Consider the following 17,604-nt stretch of genomic DNA (forward strand, 5'->3'; position numbering starts at 1 on the left):
ATTTCCAGAAAACATTTATAAAAAAAAAAAGTAGAAAGAAAATTAAATTATCAAGTGCTTTTCACAAAAAATATTTTACATTTTCTTGAAATCTTACAACTGAGTTTACATTCTACAGGTAGGGCCCCCATCCCAAATACATTAGACAGAGCAGTTTATCATCTGTGGCTTCTTGTATGAGGTAGTGGACGTGTCCCTCTATTGACAGAGGCAGACCCAGCACTTTATTCCTGCTCTTGATCACTCCTTGCAGACGCTGGTCGATTTCACACACATGGGTCTTCGCCTGGCAGAGAGGGAGGGAGACAGAGAGAGAGAGAGAGGGAGGATGTAACATGCATTGGTTGTTTTTGTTTTAGATGTACTGCTGTTCTGTTTGCATGTACACTAAACACACTGTGGTAAAATCTAAGAACTATGCACACCTTTTCGTTGACTATCTCTCCCGTCTCGTTGGCCTGAGTTTTTGTTATTCCTTTGCCTTGTTTGCTCCACTCCACCAGCGGGTCGTGAAGGAAGGTCTTAAGCACACTTAGGACAAAGACGGACAGATAAAAGCAGAAATGTTGACTTTAGAAAAGCTATTATACGAGTTTATGGGGGAAAAAAGATGGTCGAACATATGTGTGTTTGAGTGTACCTCATGAGTGGCTCTCTCTGGTCTCTCATTAGCCTCAGAGTGACCTCGCAGGCCTGCCGAAAGAGACCCTCAGTGCCCATGGGCCCCATGGCGTGGACCATGTTTTGAGTCAGCCGGAAAGGAACCACCTCAGGCACGTCAAATGTCTCCCCCTAGTGGAGAAGTCAGGGAAGTGCATGAGAGAAATTTCTACTATAACAAAATGTAACGTAAATACAACTTGAACAATAATATTTAAAGACAATGGCAGACAAAGGCAAACCTTGTTGAAGAGGCAGTTGAAGTCGACGTGAACACATTCCCCAGTAAAGGAGTCAAAGAGGATGTTTTCCCCATGACGATCTCCCAGTCCCAGGATGTATCCCACCATGGACATCACAGCAGTGGAGCGGCAATATGCAGAGCGACTGGTGTACCTGGAAATGCACAAAAAAATTAAATATAAATGAATAATGATGTAAAACTTTAGACCTGAACCAGCCTCTCTAACTTATTGACGTTACTTGTTAAATTGTGGCCCTTATAAATGCTGTTAGGAAGGCTATACCATGATGTGGGGTCAGGGAACGTCTGGAGAAACCACTCGTGGAAGACAGGCGGGTGTCGAGGACACAGCACCTCCTTGTGGATCCGTAGTTTCTCCTCAAAGGGAGCTGTCTTCGGGAGCATAAGCTTCCTCAGCTCTTTACCCGATAGGTAGATACCTTAAAAACAACAAATACGAACCAATGAAATTATTTCCCACTCATTCGTGGCCCTGACAGTCTATTTACAGGCTTTGTCTGAGGGTACCTCTGTCTTTGTACAGCTTGGTGAGAATGTGTCGCAGTCCAGCGGTGTTGTTGACCCACTCGATGATACCGCACTCCTCGTTGAGGGGAATCACAGCGTAGGTGCGGATGTGAAGCTCCCTCCGCCTCGACTCAGCGTCTTTACGCAGGCACTACAAACGCACACACAGAGGAAGCATGCACACATACTATTAATGCTGCTCCTTCCACATCTTCTAGAGAGTGTGGTAACGCATACTGCTTTAGATTAGATTAGATAGAAGTGCTCAGTCTAATGGGAATCACATCTGAACTGTTTCGGTTCATAATGTATAAAAGAGACGTTGATTCATATTTTTGGTACGTTTGGAAGAGAGAATAAGGCAAAAATAAGATCTTGCAACTTGTTTATTTTATTTTTATGTTCTTCTATTGACTGGGGCCTTTCTGTTTCTGGAGTCTGCATGTTCTCCCTGTTCTCCCACTATCCAAATACATGCTTGTTAGGTTCATTGGTGATTCTAAATTGGCCGTAGGTTTGAGCGTGAACGGTTGTCTGTCTCTCTGTGTTAGCCCTGCGATAGACTGGAGACCTGTCAAGGGTGTACCCCGCCTCTCGCCCCAATGACAGCTGGGATAGGCTCCATCTCTATTCACACAGACTATTAACTGAGTGGTTGTTCTTTAATCCGAGTCACCTTGTTGATGAGGCAGTTGAACTCCATCAGTCTGCAGTCCTTCCTCAGGTCATCTTTGGGTTTACACATCATCGTGTAGCTCTGACCGTCTGAACCTTTCAAACTGATCTTCTTCGGTTTCTGCAAAGAGGCCAGGATCTCCACCTACAAACACAGACACACACGCACGCTAGAGCTTACACGATAATTTCCTATAATCGCGTTTGGTGAGACACAGCTCACAGAGGCGGTCGATAACACCCTCTTCTCTCTTACATTGTCTTCAAAGCCGTCCAGGTACGCCCAGTGTCCGGGGAAGGCGTCGTGGTGCGTGTTCGCCCCTCCCGTCGAGGGCAGGGTCGGGATGAGGACCGACTGCAGCGGGATCAGGATCTGGCTGAAGGTCGGCTCCTCCACCAGGCGTTTCAGCTGCTTGAAGTGGACGCTCATGCTGAGGGTGGAGCTGTTACCGTCCACCTGAAAGACGCATTCAAGAACATCCAGCCATTGCAAAACCATCATATGCAGTTGTGATGGTTAGGATAAGGAAGCTAAGGAAGGCATTATGTAAATGGGGAGTCCTCACAAAGATTGTTAACACAGGGATGTGTACTTGTGTGTATGCGTTTACCGGTTTGTTGCAGAGCTCCAGCAGCTTGTCAGTCAGTTTGTTGGCGTCTCCGATAAATTTCTCCAGAGACTGTTTAAGACTGATGGCTTTCTTGAGGATCTGATTACAGCGGTTCATACGCATCGGGTAGGACGACTAGAAAAGAAAACAAACACACACAATGAAGTGTTTTTGCAGCTGCTGAAGGCATGAAAAACCTAAAGACAGAAGCACACACAGACCTTGCAGACAGCAGTCATCAGCCACATGGCCTGCTGGGGGTAAGCGAGGAACACCTTGGCCACGATGTTCATGAGGACGCCGAAGACCTCGTCGCTGGAGTGGCACACCCTGGAGATGAGCTGGGAAAAGGCGGTCAAGAACTGGTACGGCGCCAAGTTGGCACAATGCTCGGTCATTGTTGCGTTGATCTTGACCAGATCTTGTCGCATCTGTCTGTCTGATCGCCCGGCTGTAGAGGACGGATGCAGGCAGAATGTGACTGCTACCGAAAGTAATAAGGTCTGCTAGTGATTTACACAGATACCGGAGGCAAAAAAATGTCCCCACCTTTCTCATGTTCACACACTTTGGCTCCAAAATCCAGCCAGAGAGACAGCATGCGAGGCATGGCCTGGTAGATGTACTGGTTACCAAACTGCAGGGATCTGGGAGAGAGTTCATAAATACGACAACTAGTAAGTAACTTATAAAAGCGTTTGCTCAGATTTGATTGCAGACTAAAACAGGCCGGATATCAGAAGAAAGAAAAACAACGTACTTTCCAAAGAATATGACGATATATCGGATGAGGTTCCCTTGTTTCTCCATCTTGTTATCAGTCACCATGGGCATCACCTTGTCATAGTACTTGGCTAGATAGAAGTTTCCATCCTCCCACTCTGGCAGAAGGTTGGTGACATCCTAAAAAAAGAAGACATCTATCAGACATCTACACTGATAGCGATGGAACGAAAAAAGTACCAGGAAGGCTGAGGGACCGTGCGATACCTTGTACGCCTTCATGATGGCGTTGGACTCAAAGTTGGCCGTCTCCTCCATGAAGCGTCCCACCAGCAGCATGGCTTTGCCTTTCGTCTGCAGGCCGCGAGGGTCCGTCAGTATCTCGTCTTCAGGGAAACACTGGGCCACGCCCTTCTGCAGGACGATCAGGGCCTGGTGCACGTCTCCCTGATCACAAGCCAACACAGAGGCTTTTATTAATTATGTTGTACTGTACGTGTATACAGTATGTTTGCACATTAACAATAACGTAGCAGAAAAAAATGAGCTGTGTATTTTAACTAGCACATATTACTAATTTGAGTTTATGTTGGTTCTACCTTGGACCAAAGCCATTTCGCCTTCTCGGTGACCAACTCAGCCAGGTGTGTGTTTTCTGCGTTGAGGATAGCATTGAATGCAGTCTGATGGTGTCCTGCCTTTCTGGCCACCCGGGCACTTTGTAACCAGCACTCCCCCACCAGCTCCTGACATACGGGTCTGCAGAGCAACAAGGAGATGATCAGTGCATCAGGCATAACATTATGACTGTCCTGTGGTGTCTGGGAACAGAATGATGTTAGTGGGGGGCCTTTGGGTCCTATGGGTTGAGGGGCTTCTGTAGATCATCCCACAGATACGTGATCAGTTTGGGATCTAGTGAATTTGGAGACCAGGTCAACACCTTGTGGTGTTCTTCATGTTTTTTTGTTCCTAAAGTGTTTTTGTGTGTGTCTGTATCAGGCTGCATCCTGCTGGGGATGGCTGCTGCCATCAAGGAGTGTCATTGCTATGGGGTGGGGGTGTCTGGTCTGGTCTAGGTGGGTGCTACATGTCTAAGTAACATCCACATGAATGCCAGGACCAAAAGTTTCCCAGCAGAACATTGAATTGTCACAAGATGGTCAATGTTATTTACTTCTCCTGTCAGTGGTTTTAATGTTGTGGCTGATCGGTGTATGTCACATAATTTAAAGAGAATGATGATGATGTCTGAGTGTTTCTGCATCCTTACTGGGGTCGCAGGCTGAGCAGGGCACGACGTAGAGCCAGAATCGGCTCCTTGGCCCTGAAGGAATTCTGGGTCATCTCCAGCCGATCCGACCAGTGAGAAGGCAGCTGGCTGAGGCTCGGGGCAGAGCCCTCTCTGTGTGTTTGCAGCTCAGTGAAAGTGTGCTCCAACTCGCTGAGCATGTGCAACCTGAACGCACAGATTATCGTTACAGATGAATCAGGAATCAACCACAGAAATGCAAATTAAATACATCCTTGATTTAAAAACAAACAGACCTGATAAGATACTCGTATCCTCTCTGGTAGGTTCCACACTCATAACTGGCTGCAGACAGAGGGACCACCTGCTCCTTCCTCACCAGCTTCAGCTTCTCGTCGAAAGTCTCGGCGTCCTGCTTCTTGGCTGACAGCAGCAGCTGGCCGAGCCGAACACCCCAAGTATTCGACTGTTGATCTAAAGACATACAGTGGTAATTTAAGCAGCCTGGTGCCATACAGAGTCACCAACGATTAAAGTATTTTATTACCTGAACTCAAATAATCTTCCAGCAGGTCCCATTTTCCGAGCTTCCAGGCCGCCTCCACTCTGTAGTTGTTCAGCTCTGACTTCCACTGGGGCCTAAACGAGTGTATACAAGGAGGGATTAACTTAAAAACTAAAAAGCACCATTAGTGACAGTAAGATGGACTCTGATGTATGTGTCTCACTTGCTGGCCAGTACTCCATTAACCTGCGTGATGACCGTGGACAGCTGTCCCAGTCCGAGCATGGACGTCATCACTCCGTGATAGTGGCCGATCTAAAGACAAACAGACGATGAATACGGTCAAGAAATAAATATATTACATGCGAGGGTCATTTCTCTTTGGAGGACCGGGGTACCTGGTCTGACTCCAGCTGTATGGCCCGGTCGTAGCAGGCGGTCGCGTCTCGGAGGAGGCCGATGCTCTCGTGCTCGAGAATCTGTTCCCGTAGCGACGGCTCCTCCCTCCTCAGAGCGTTGACCCCCCTCACTCCGTCAGGCTCGTGCATCGCTGCATACAGCGTCTGCAAAACAGCCAAATTTAGACAGCTGCCACACGACTTACAGAACGAGTTCAAACTCCACCTCAGGAGTTCATGATTTCATAATCGGTTTTGACGTCTGACCTGCAGGAAGGTGAGATGGTCCTGGATGTTCTCTTTGTTTTCCAGGATGTAAGCTTCAAAGTGCATGAGGGCGCGAGTGTACGCCTTGGACCGTAGAGAGGCCTTGGCCAGAACGTCCTGTGGAATACCTTTCTGGAAGGCCACCACCCGCTGGTAATCTCCACTCTCTGCGATGCAACATGTCACACCACAAACATTATTTCCATGCTTGAGAGGCTAACGAAGCAATTATCAGCCCTGTTGTTGCGGATTTATGCAACGGCAGCTATTCAGCGTATGAGTTAAACTGTCAGTGTCTGGTAGGTCTTCGAAAAAATCTCGTTTTTGATCAAATTTTTGTAAAAAATCTTGGCTCAAATGCAGGATTTGCGTGTCTCTTACCGTTGAGTTTGGGTTTGGTGTGGAGGATCTGCCGGCTCCACTGTGTGAGGTGTGACAACATGCTGAACACAGTCTGAGTGCTGAGCTGTGACAGGCTGGACGCCGTCTCCTGGACGCTAACCCCCCCTCGCCCGTCACACTCCGTCAGCACGGCCAGAATCTCCTCGGTCACCTTCAAGAAAAGCCAAACTGAAACAAAACCATCTCACTATTTCATCAAGTTAAAGTGAGGTGAAAAGCGTCCTCACCTCTTGCTGCTCTGCAGGCGTGCATCCCAGCAGCATGTAGAGCAGAATGTGAGGCAGCAGGTAGATCGTGACCTTGTAGTCGTGCTTGATGATGAAACTACAGCATCTGAACACCCTGCTGGCCAGCTCGTGTCTCACCTGGAGCACGGAGAAACAGCCGCTAAAACAACAAGCGTCTCCAAAGAAAGGTTTATTTGCTAAACTCAAAAAGAGACTGGCTCACCTTGCTGATGAGGTATCCAGCCCAGGTGGCAGACCAGTCAGAGAACTTGCTACCTCTGTTGCTGAGGTACACCGGCTTCTTCAGTTTGGACCAGTTCATGTTCTTCTGACTGCTCTTATATCTGACGGCAAGATGGAGACGATGGGCAAGAATGAAAGAGACAGAAATGGAGATGGGGAGTTTGGAAAAGATTTAAAGAAAGAGGGAAGTAAAATGAAAATGTAGGAAGGTATGAATTTTAACTTGAAGGTCCTGACTTCCTGACATCTGAGTGTATGCAGGTGGGAATTTGTACCTGCTGTTGAGGTGAGGCTCTAGTATTTCTTGAATCTGCTCCGGGAATCTTCTCCACAGGCGGCGGCCCGGTGAGTCAGTTCGACCCTCACGACACTCAAATATGGACAGCAGCTCCTACCGTGCACATAAAGACACAGATAAAAAAAACAACATACAAACAAAATCAAAGCTGCTGGATTTTGCAAAGCGGCTGAAAAGCTTGAGTGAACCTGAATTGCGTAAGCAGCAGAGTCCTGGGCTCTCACGTCATCGGCGTAAGCCAGAAACGTTCTGGTCAGTTCGGTCAGCAAATCGTAGGCGAAGTTCGGATCGTCGACCCCACTCTGTCACCGGGACGGTAAACAGTACACTTATATTTGGTTTAACAGGTGTCAGTTAAACCTGATGCCTCTCACTGTGCTCTTCTCAAAAGTAGAAAAATACACCTCCTATTCCAAGAGTAAAACATTTTTTTTTTTTCCTAAAATAATACATTTACACAGATCAGGCATAACATTATGACTAATATTGTGTAGGTCTCCCTTGTGCCTCTAAAACAGTTGTGACTCATCAGAGAATGCACATTCTGAGGGTGTCCTGTGGTGTCTGGTAACAGGATGTTGTTTGTGGGGGGCCTTTGGGTCCTTTGGGTTGAGGGGAGGGGCCTCTATGGATCATCCCACAGATACTTGATCATTTGGGGATCTAGTGAATTAGGAGGCCAGGTGTTTTTCATGTTTTTTTTAGTTGTTCCTAAACTGTTTTTGTGTCCATCCTGCTGGGGATGGCTGCTGCCATCAAGGAGTGTCATTGCTATGGGGTGGGGGTGTCTGGTCTGGTCTAGGTGGGTGCTACATGTCCAAGTAACATCCACATGAATGAATGCCAGGTCCAAAAGTTTCCAGCAGAACATTGTATTGTCACAAGATGGTTGATGTTATTTACTTCTCCTGTAGGTGGTCATAATGTTATGCTTGATCGGCGTATGTTATCAACTGTGTCCATAGATCAAGTAAAGAATATTAATTACTAATTACTTTAATTACTACAGGGAGTTCAGTGTCTTTTTGTGGATAACCCACGCTACTTAATACAGTTCCACGAAGTGAAAAGATTTTTATTGGAGAAGAGCTGCTAGTGCAACAGCTTAATAAATGTTTATTTATTCTTGCACACTGAATGCAAAGACATACTTGAATCTGGATTAGAACTAAACTTTACCATATCACTGAATTTGCTAGTTAATTGTAGGCATTAGTGATTTTACAATGCACAATTTTGGTGTTCCAGCATTACGTACCACAAAGGTGTTGCGGTCGCCGTGGGTGTGTGTGCGCGACAGGTCCAGACGTCCGGGATCCACGGCTCCCAGCTCCCCCAGACACTCCCCGCAGAGCAGCCTCGCCTCTGGGGACGAGTCCTGGCAGCCCTTCAGCAGCACCGACACCAGGCTGGAGATGACCGGCTCCACCGATTCACTCGCGCAGACCTGACGCAGCAGCCACTCCTGCAGTCCACGGCACACAGAAAGAAAGAAAACATTTATGGATTAAAAACATTACGGTAAAATTAACTTTGTGAACATATTTCACACCTGTTTATGTGTTTGTGTACCTGGTTGCTGTGCATCATGTCCCTGAGGCTGGTCAGCGCGTGGATCCTTACGTCGACATTCTCGTGTTGAACCGCTCTCATGGAGAGCTGCAGCGCCTCGGCCAGGTCACTGCTGCTGGCTGTCAGCTGGAAGGAAATGAAATCATGTAAAGTTCATCATTACGGTCAATCAGTAACTTTTGCCACCTTCGTTTTATCATCATCACTGCCATGGCCTTCATACAGACCTTCTTGTAATCCTGAAGAACTGTGTGAATGTCTTTGAGTTCAGGATGGTCTGGTAGGAAGTAAATCTCATGGAGGTAGTCGTTGACTTCTTCCCTGTGGCACATTGGTAGAAGTGAGGTGTCAGTGAGAATAATTAAGAACTATTCATGGTGTTTCAGAGACTTTTACAGAGGTGCAAGTGATTGAAAAGCAGAAATCAAGGTACACACACACAAAAAAAGATGTGCATGCGTTTTTCACACGACTAGATGAAAATTGAGGATGCAGGAAGAACATGAAAGTAAAATTTTCCCTTGAGCGATGACAAAACCGAGCGACAGATGGACAGGGGGTTTCGACAGCTTTCGAATTTACCAGACTCTCAACTAAGGTCATGAACTTGTGGATACATTTCACAGTGAAAATGTGGCGCCACAGTTGGGTGGCTTGTCTTGTAGATAAGGGGAGAGGCTCAGAAAAGAGGTGGCTCAGTTCCTGGGCACTTCCCTTTGGATTTGGGATGAGACCCTGGGGTTGACACAGAATTAGCTGGAGGGATTATATATCTCAACTGGCCCAGGATCACCTTATGATACCTCAAGACGAACTACAGTCTGTAAGTAAGTGTAAGTAAGTCACCTGTTGTCCAGGATGAGGAAGCGGATGGTAGCAGCCGTTTCTTTGGGCTGCAGCGGGATCAAGGGGAGCAGCGCAACAATGACGTGACTCAGCAGGGGGCCCAGGTGAGCAGGCTCCACGCTCTTTACAAAACACTCCCATGTCCTGCGAGTAAAAAAAACAAACACAGAGTTAGAAACGCTGAACGAATCTAGGAGATTATAGTGGAATTGTTTCAGGACGTGTGTCAGTGTCCAGGTACGGACTGGCAGCAGAGCAGCGGGAATTCTTCTCTGTATCGGAGGCCGGTGCGGAGCGTCGTCATCATCTTCACTCGGACTGAGCTGATGTGTTTGGAGCCCATCAGTCGCATTAGAGCCATGATGCTCTTCAGGGCCTGCTCAGAGAACAGGATGGGAGGATTGAAAGGTAGCGGGCTAACCACACACACACACACACAGACACATTAGTCATTAGTGGACCGTAGTGGATTTCTCACCAGCTCCTTCCGGTCTTTCTCTCCTGCGCTGGAGCTGAGCAGCTGCAGGTTGAAGAAGGCGAGGATCCCCAGCAGCTTCGGCTGCAAGTAGTCGGCCTAGGACGCGATGAAAGAGAAGAAACTTGTCTTTCATCAACTGTTTTGAATGATTTTGAGTGTTTTTTTGTCTTGTCAACAGTCAAAAAGCCCTAAATGAGCAAAATGATGCCACAGATACCATGAGTTCTGGGGTGGTGATGTCTCGGGGGCCACGGTACGGGTCATCGTCGGATGCAAAGGAGGCCAAGATTGACAAGCCATTGAATACCTACAAAGCCACATGTGTCGGGGTTAAAACCAACATTTAAACAGTCAATGGAACAACAAGAGTATGTCTATACTGTACACTGAAACAGATTTAATGTCAAAGGGAGCTGTGCGTGCGTGTCGACCTGTTCGTAGTCCTCGCCCAGACGCAGCAGCAGCTCGTTGTGAAGACCCTGGAAGTCTTGTCGGAGCAGAGAGCCCAGTTCGATCTCTGTCTCGCTCTGTGACATGAGGGAGAATTATAAATCAGTCTCACCAGAGCATGGACTTGGGCCTTCTGAGTATGTCCCAAGAGGCCTCTGTGGATCAGGATTGTTCCAGTGTACCCCACAGATACTTGATCAGTTTGGGATCTAGTGAATTTGGAGGCTAGGTTAACAACTTGTGCTGTTCTTCATGTTTTTTTTAGTTGTTCCTAAAGTGTTTTTGTGTGTGTGTCTGTGTCAGGCTGCATCCTGCTGGGGATGGCTGCTGCCATCAAGAAGGGTCATTGCTATGTAGTGGGGGAGCCTAGTCTGGTCTAGGTGGGTGCTACATGTCTAAGTAACATCCACATGAATGCCAGGTCGAAAAGTTTTCCAGCAGAACATCTGTGGTTTTAATGTTGTGGCTGATCGGTGTATACAACTAAACCACCAGTAAAGTGGTTAATACCTGCAGGTAGTGGAAGGCTCTTTCCAGCTCCTTTTTGGGGCAGGAACAGAGCAGATGGCTGAAGATGTACTTGAAGTTGTTGATCAGGATCTCTCTCCTGTTTGCCTTCAACTCATTGGCCAGGGTGCGGATGAGGGCGGAGCCTGTGTTGCTTGCCTTAGCCGCCAGGTAGGGCAGCAGCACCTGGAGGGTTTGCTGTATTCACAAAAAAAATAAAAACGATGTCACATCATACAGCCTTGATGTACTATCACTTTACATACATGTCTATCACCTACACACCATGTTGCTGTGATGTGGTGTCTGTACGTACAGTGAGGAAGCGGTGGAGGTCTGGGAAGTCAAACGCATGTGCGATCTGAGCCAGTATGTCCAGAGCCCTCTCTCTCTGATTGGCTGATTCGGTGCCCTGATCTGGGGTGCTCCGCAGCGCCGAAGCATGGCGTGAATGCAGCGACTCCACCAGGAACTAAAAAGGCAAACAAAGCTCAGTAAAGCACTCGACACTCGTGCAGCACCAGCCAGTCGAATGAGCATCGGCCTAAAGTCCAGTTCGATTAAAGCAGTGCAAGTTTTTCTACCTGGCAAATTGGATTCTTGTACTGATTGAAGAGAGTTTGCAGTTTCAGGCCCTTGGCGGTTGCCAGGGCTCTGATCTGAGTGTAAGCAGCCACAGACTCCGTGGACGACTTGGACAAGAGACACTGGAGTAGACGCAGCATAGAGAACGACACCAAACTGCCCTGGGACGCTCTGACGGAGGAGGAGAGAGGGATGAGACAGATGTATCCAAAGCAGTCTTTTATAATAACTCAGGATTGTGGTGCTAAGTGACTTTAGAACGGTACACACCGATCAAGCATAACATTATGACCACTGAAAGGAGACGTGAATAACATCGACCATCTTGTGACAATTCAATGTTCTGCTGGGAAACTTTTGACCTGGGTTTCATGTGGATGTTACTTAGACATGTACCACCCACCTAGACCAGACCAGACACCCCCACCCCATAGCTGTGACACTCCAGCAGGATGCAGCCTGACACAGGCACACACACAAAAACGGTTTAAGAACAACTTAAAAAAACATGAAGAACAGCACAAGGTGTTCACCTGGCCTCCAAATTCACTAGATCTCAAACTGATCCAGTATCCCCTCAACCCATAGGACCCCACTAACAACATCCTGTTGCCAGACACCACAGGACACCCTCAGAAGGCCCATGTCCTTTCTCTGAGGAGTCACGACTGTTTTGGAGGCACAAGGGAGACCTACACGATATTAGGAAGGTGGTCATAATGTTATGCCTGATCTGTGTATCTGTTCTGTTTATGCATAGGTTTATATATCAATAAGAGACAGAGCATCTATACCTGCCAATCTCCCCAGTGGTAAGGATGAGAGTGTTACGCAGGTCCTCATCTCTGCTGAGTTTAGCCTTCCTGTATGCCTCCTTAAGACGTGCAACCAGGAGCTGTAGTGACAACAAGACATGCACATCATCAACTTTCATCACTGCAGGACAACTAACTTGAAATTCTCCTCAATAATGAGCACTGAATGGATAACCCTCCCCCTTGTGTTATTTGAAGTTTATTACTCACCTCATTCAGGTTGCCCTGCTCGGCGTTTTTTGAGTTCTCAGTTAGCAGAAAACGCAGCGACTGGCTTAACTGTATTCTGACCACGGGATCCGAGTCCTCCATTAGACCAATCAGGGCACAGAGAACTGCCTGGGAGTCGCTGTCTCCACCAATCAGATTCACATGCTTGCAGAGGTGAGGAAGAGCTTCTAGGAAAGCTGGGAGAGTGAAATACTAAGTGTCAATCCATAAAGCTTGATTAATAACAGTAAAGTGAATTGTATAAGCAAGTATAGTATCTTTTCTGCTATTTGTTATGCTCATTATTGAAGAAAACCACTGACAAAAAAACCTCAAGTACCTTGTTTTACGCTGCTTGGAGCTTGTGGACTGAGCAGAGGAAGGAAGGGTGTAACAACAGACGCTCGGAGGGACGGTGCTGCTTTCCCAGCATGCTCTGTTTCAAGGCTGCGACGCAGGCAGAAGATCTTGGGAGGACAGACGGACTCTGTGTGGACGTCGCCAAGCTTGGAGAGCTCTGACTGGATGCAGCTGAGCTGACCGACGATCCTGGCAAGCTCCGCCTTCACCTGCTCTGAGCTGTCCTCTATGCTGGAACTGAAAACACATCAAGGTAAGCAACTGAAGGGAAAGAGACGATTTCAGTGGCTGAGTGTGCGTTTACATACAGCAGAGTGGTGCTGATGAGGTTGTGGTGCGTGTTTCCCAGGTGGTGAAGAAGAAGCGGGAAGGCCCGGACCGCTGCCGCTCTCACCGCCTCGTCCCGACTCTTCAGCGCCTTGGAAAACACGCACGAGCGCCACTTCTCACACACGTCGCGACTCAGAAAGGCCAGCAGCGTCACACAGTCTGCCTGGACCTCAGGAGCTGGGGAAGAAACGCACAGTTCAATCCCGAAAGTTTAGCGGAAGGAATCGGAAAAGCTTCGGGTCTTGGCTTGCGATGCAGCAGGTAAACTCACAGTAGCAGAAGCTGAGTCTCTGAGCGAGCGAGAGCAGCCAGGAGGGGAACCCTGAGCTCCTATAGGCCGACGCAGACTTGTTCTCACACACCCAGGGGAGAGACAGGAGAGCGCACACACGCCGCTGGAGCCCGTCTTCACTCTGGCTACCTGCTACACACAAGCAAATTCAGAGAGATTGTTATTATTCGAATTATGACGCAGAATAGATGGCAAACTAAATCAAATCCATCAGAGGTGTGTGTATGATGTGTATGTGTGTGTGTATCCTTACATGTCAGGTAGAGTATAGAGTCAAGGACCCTCACTGTGATCTGGACGGCAGACTTAAAGAAGCTCTGGTTTGAGACGGGCTGAGAGCGTCCCTCTAACACCGACTGACAGCTCTTCAGGACTCTGCCCCCGGTCTCAGTGGGCACCCAGAGGAGAGGAGGTACACTGCTAACAGAGAAAACGTGACATGATCAGAATGCGCCACTAATCTCTGAGTGCATGCCTCTTATATCTAGACGGTCAGGAGAAGAGTTAGATCCGCAGTGCATGTTTGTGCATTACCTGATGGGTGACGAGCAGAGGGACGCCAGGTGGAGGATGAGGGCCACACCCTGCATGGCAGACAGAGTCTGTGTGGTCTCGGGTTCGGCAGAGTCCGAGTTCAAAAGGGTCAGCAGCTCCTCCATTCGACCCTTCAAAACCACCCAAACCTCGCTGCGAACACGCATGTCCACCGTCCTTAAAACGAAGAGAAAGAATTATTTAAACTTTTTTTTTTTTTTTTTTGCTTGAAAACAACTCCCTTCCTTCTCAGATTTATTTCCATAGGTTTTTGATTCACAGATCTGCAGACTTTCTCGTCACTACACTACTTTAAACTCACCTTGGAGACATAAGGTTTAAGAGAGAAAACAAAATGTCTATTGGTCTATGTCTACTTTTCCTGAGTTGTGAATGTTTAGTAACTCACGCTGATGATGCGTTTGTTGTTTTGCTGCCAGATTTGCGTGCTTTCTTTGCCGCAGTCTCTCCATCTCCTGACTCCTGCACGACCAGAGCAGTCTCAGCCTTCAGCGCGGCTTGTAAAAACCCTTCTGCACACTGCAAAACACAAGAACCACCAGAAATGTTTGAGAGGGAGGAGACGTGATGAACACCATTAGAGCAGGAGTAATATTTTAAGAAGAAACACAAAGAACTGAATTGTACTTCGGCTTGATTTTCGGTTCCAACGGTGCATGCCAAAGTCCTGCAGACCTCTGTGACCCGCTGCCTTCTCAGCAGCGCAGCACTCTCGTAAACCGGGGCAACGGACAGCGAGAAGCTGAGCAGGAGGCAGAGGCATTCGGTAACTTCTGCGCCTAATCGGACACCCGCTCCTCCGAGAGTACAAACGCACTCGAACATCTGTGAGACGTAGATGGGCTCGAAGCGTGCGTGAGAAACACAAGATGGTGACTGGAACACACAGCGAGTCAGGCTCAGCAGCTCTCCTTCATAGGGTTGATTCTCATTTGAGTCCGCTGTGGTAGTGTGGGGGTGCGTTTCCAATAACTGCAAATACGCCGCGAAGAACTCGTGGCCCTGCGTCTCAGGAAACCCTCTCAGCTCCACCAGCTTCCGCAGCATCACCATGGAGATCTTCCTCAGCCTGGCGTTGCCGTTGGCCAAGACGGAGCAGGCCATTTCCCAGGCTACACTCAGGTCGTGACAGGAGACAACTCCCCTCAGAGAGTCAGTGGTGATACCCATCGTCACCGCAGTCAGAGACTCCAAGGCAGCAGGCGAGGTGAGCACAACAGGAGAAGGTGTGAGGTACGAGGAGGCGCACACAGGGGAGACGCTGAAGCGCTCGAGTGTTATGGGCCATCGGTTCTGCGAGTGAACGCCTAAACCGTGTCCTGCCAGCGTGGTGATGTGTGTGTACAGAACGTCGCTGAGCTCTTGGGACAGAAACAGGAGCTCCTGCGTGAGGCAGCGGAAGATGAGCGGCGCCCTAAATCTCAGAGTGTGAAGCAAAGAGCACAACACGGCAGAGACCCGCCCGTGGATGACGTCGCAGCCTGGAGCCGCTGCCACACGAAGCAAGCGCACTGCTACCCATTTACTGAAATCTAGAAATCAAGAGAAACACCAGAAGAAAGGGGGAAAAATATAAATAACCACTCTAACTCTGTTTTTATAAAAATGGCAGCTTTTATAAGAAGCACCTCCTACCAGTACAGCTCTGTGTGGTGTCCGGGTAATCGGCAGGATGGCAGGCAGGGTTGGCAAACATCAGAGACCAGGATTTGACTATATGCTGCACAAAGTCCAGCAGCATCACGCCGGCCGGCTCTGAACTGGACTTCTTGTTCAGCCCTAGAGCAACTGGGAGAACAGAAAACTTATTTTTTTGCAAAAAGAATCCATCTTTCACTGCTCAGTGTCAACCTCAACAAACCTAATTCTCTTTTTAAATGCAAAACAGGTTATTTTTGGGATAATTTACCTGCAGTAATGAACCTTCTACTAATTAGGCACACTTGAATATACATTATTCATCAGTTTAGGCTACATCCTCCCATTTTAAACAAATGCAGAACACCTGAAAATTATTAATTAAGGCTTTTGATAAGGTCTAAATATGTACCTAATAATAATAATAATGTATATTTTATCTTATTTATTTAAGGCAACACTGTCAGAAGTTATTTTATTATAAATAATCACATTATTTGTATGTAATATTCAAGACTTACCGACATCCACATCTGTCAGTATGCTGTCAATAAACTGGCACAGGATCTGTCGAGGTTTCTGCACCGCCAGGTCGTACTCAGCAGCGCTGGCACTGCAAACACGAAGTTATTTTATAAAATCAAGCCATAGTGATGTTTTTTTCTTTATAAACCGATATAAAAAACAAGAACAAAAAACAAGAGTTCCACCTGAACCAGTCACGCCGTTGACATCTTAGCTTTTAGCCAACTTTAGCCCAACTCACCTAGCTAGCTCCTGAAGAGCCGGTATCATCGCTGACATCTCCAGACCTTCCATTTTTTTGCGTCAACTTCGTTTGCCGCTGTGCGAATAACTTCTTAAACCCTTGGGCAAATAACGTGTCGTTTAATTTCAAGCAAAACACGTCTCCACGTTGCGACCATCCATCCTGACAGGTCTTTCGAAAACTTTCGCTCCAAAATGACGTTTTTGTTTTGGTACGGCAGCCTGCGAGGGCCAGATATAAACGCAAAGGGCAAACTGCGCCCCCTGGCGAACTAACTGATGAAATGACAACAAAGACACTGAGGTGTAGATACGATAAGATAAGACAGGACTTTATTCAAAATTAGGGTGTTACAAAAAAAAAACGATACAAAAAAAATAGAATAGGGCAGACAAATATGTTATGGTACAAAAATATTTACATATTGCATCAGGTTTACAGTGGCTAATCTGAAGATGAAACAACCAACTTGTGTAGATTGAGGGTTGAGGTGGTAAGAAGGTTAAACATATATATTGACATTCATGAATATCATGAATAAAACAACAAACTCCAATAGGAGTTGCACCAAGTATTGCACTAGAAAGATGTGAGATAATGACAGTTTGTATATACTGTGCTCGTGAGGGTCCTGAAAAGAAGCTCAGCAGCAGAAGAGCTAAGAAATCCTGATGTTAAAGAGATAGAGAGATGATCATTTAATTTTTAATACCCAAATAATATCTCAAAATATATGTGTTTTTTACAAAAAAAAATTATTAGTTTGTCTCAAAATAAAGAACCTCTTATCCCAAAAATGTAATAAACCAATAGACGACCTGCAAGTCAGTTGATGGGAGTCATACTAAGTAATTAATCAGTGATTCCAACTTATTATTTTGAAAAAGCTTCTCTTTATTTAAAGATATGAAGTCATTATGTTGAGGAAGTAGGTTTGGGGGGACGGGACCGCTCAGCTGATCTACAAAACTTGGACATTCAGTGATATGTCTGTGAAGGTTCTCAGTTATCCAGGTCATCATATATCCATAACAATATCAGTAGGAGTTCCTATTTAAACCTCAAACCTCCCCATAGTCCCCTAGAACTGAAGAAGCTACTCGGATGAGTGGTGCAACGTCTTCTCAAAAAACTCTACAAGTCCAGTTGCCTTTCTTCCTTGGG

General features: G+C 47.0%; 1 protein-coding gene across 2 annotated transcripts; it reads right to left on the reverse strand.

Annotated features, from left to right (window-relative positions):
- Positions 1 to 10: 10 nt before the first annotated feature.
- On the reverse strand, positions 11 to 16,633 carry atr (ATR checkpoint kinase). 2 transcript variants are annotated; one of them, XM_084569804.1, is made up of 48 exons: positions 16,438 to 16,633; positions 16,193 to 16,284; positions 15,669 to 15,821; positions 14,661 to 15,565; positions 14,422 to 14,552; positions 14,013 to 14,189; positions 13,732 to 13,895; positions 13,458 to 13,610; positions 13,165 to 13,363; positions 12,837 to 13,093; positions 12,497 to 12,693; positions 12,266 to 12,366; positions 11,471 to 11,642; positions 11,203 to 11,358; positions 10,890 to 11,084; positions 10,361 to 10,456; positions 10,147 to 10,236; positions 9,930 to 10,025; positions 9,697 to 9,827; positions 9,452 to 9,595; positions 8,833 to 8,926; positions 8,606 to 8,731; positions 8,292 to 8,498; positions 7,222 to 7,335; positions 7,011 to 7,126; positions 6,716 to 6,836; positions 6,493 to 6,630; positions 6,245 to 6,416; positions 5,864 to 6,030; positions 5,597 to 5,761; positions 5,422 to 5,513; positions 5,241 to 5,332; positions 4,990 to 5,167; positions 4,715 to 4,900; positions 4,041 to 4,200; positions 3,709 to 3,888; positions 3,479 to 3,621; positions 3,268 to 3,365; positions 2,940 to 3,169; positions 2,719 to 2,853; positions 2,364 to 2,564; positions 2,109 to 2,252; positions 1,433 to 1,583; positions 1,188 to 1,344; positions 903 to 1,056; positions 641 to 792; positions 426 to 531; positions 11 to 286 (listed from the first exon to the last, which is right to left on the reverse strand). In XM_084569804.1, exons 1-48 carry the CDS (start codon positions 16,488 to 16,490, stop codon positions 113 to 115), a joined length of 7,815 nt encoding a protein of 2,604 aa, XP_084425930.1. In that variant the 5' UTR covers positions 16,491 to 16,633; the 3' UTR covers positions 11 to 112. The 2 variants fall into 2 exon arrangements, with proteins under 2 accessions (XP_084425930.1, XP_084425929.1); XM_084569803.1 differs by having other exon boundaries at positions 13,732 to 13,898.
- Positions 16,634 to 17,604: the final 971 nt, after the last annotated feature.

The sequence above is a fragment of the Chelon labrosus genome (assembly GCF_963514085.1).
Source record: "Chelon labrosus genome assembly, chromosome: 20".
Classification (NCBI taxonomy): domain Eukaryota; kingdom Metazoa; phylum Chordata; class Actinopteri; order Mugiliformes; family Mugilidae; genus Chelon; species Chelon labrosus.

Bases quoted from the DNA above. Each gene is read 5' to 3' on its own strand.
- atr (XM_084569803.1), bottom strand. From the start codon at position 16,490: ATGGAAGGTCTGGAGATGTCAGCGATGATACCGGCTCTTCAGGAGCTA. The intron at 13,094-13,164 runs GTATGTAAACGC...ATGTGTTTTCAG, and splicing joins CTCATCAGCACCACTCTGCT to TTCCAGCATAGAGGACAGCT. The intron at 5,762-5,863 runs GTCAGACGTCAA...GCTGTTTTGCAG, and splicing joins ACCATCTCACCTTCCTGCAG to ACGCTGTATGCAGCGATGCA.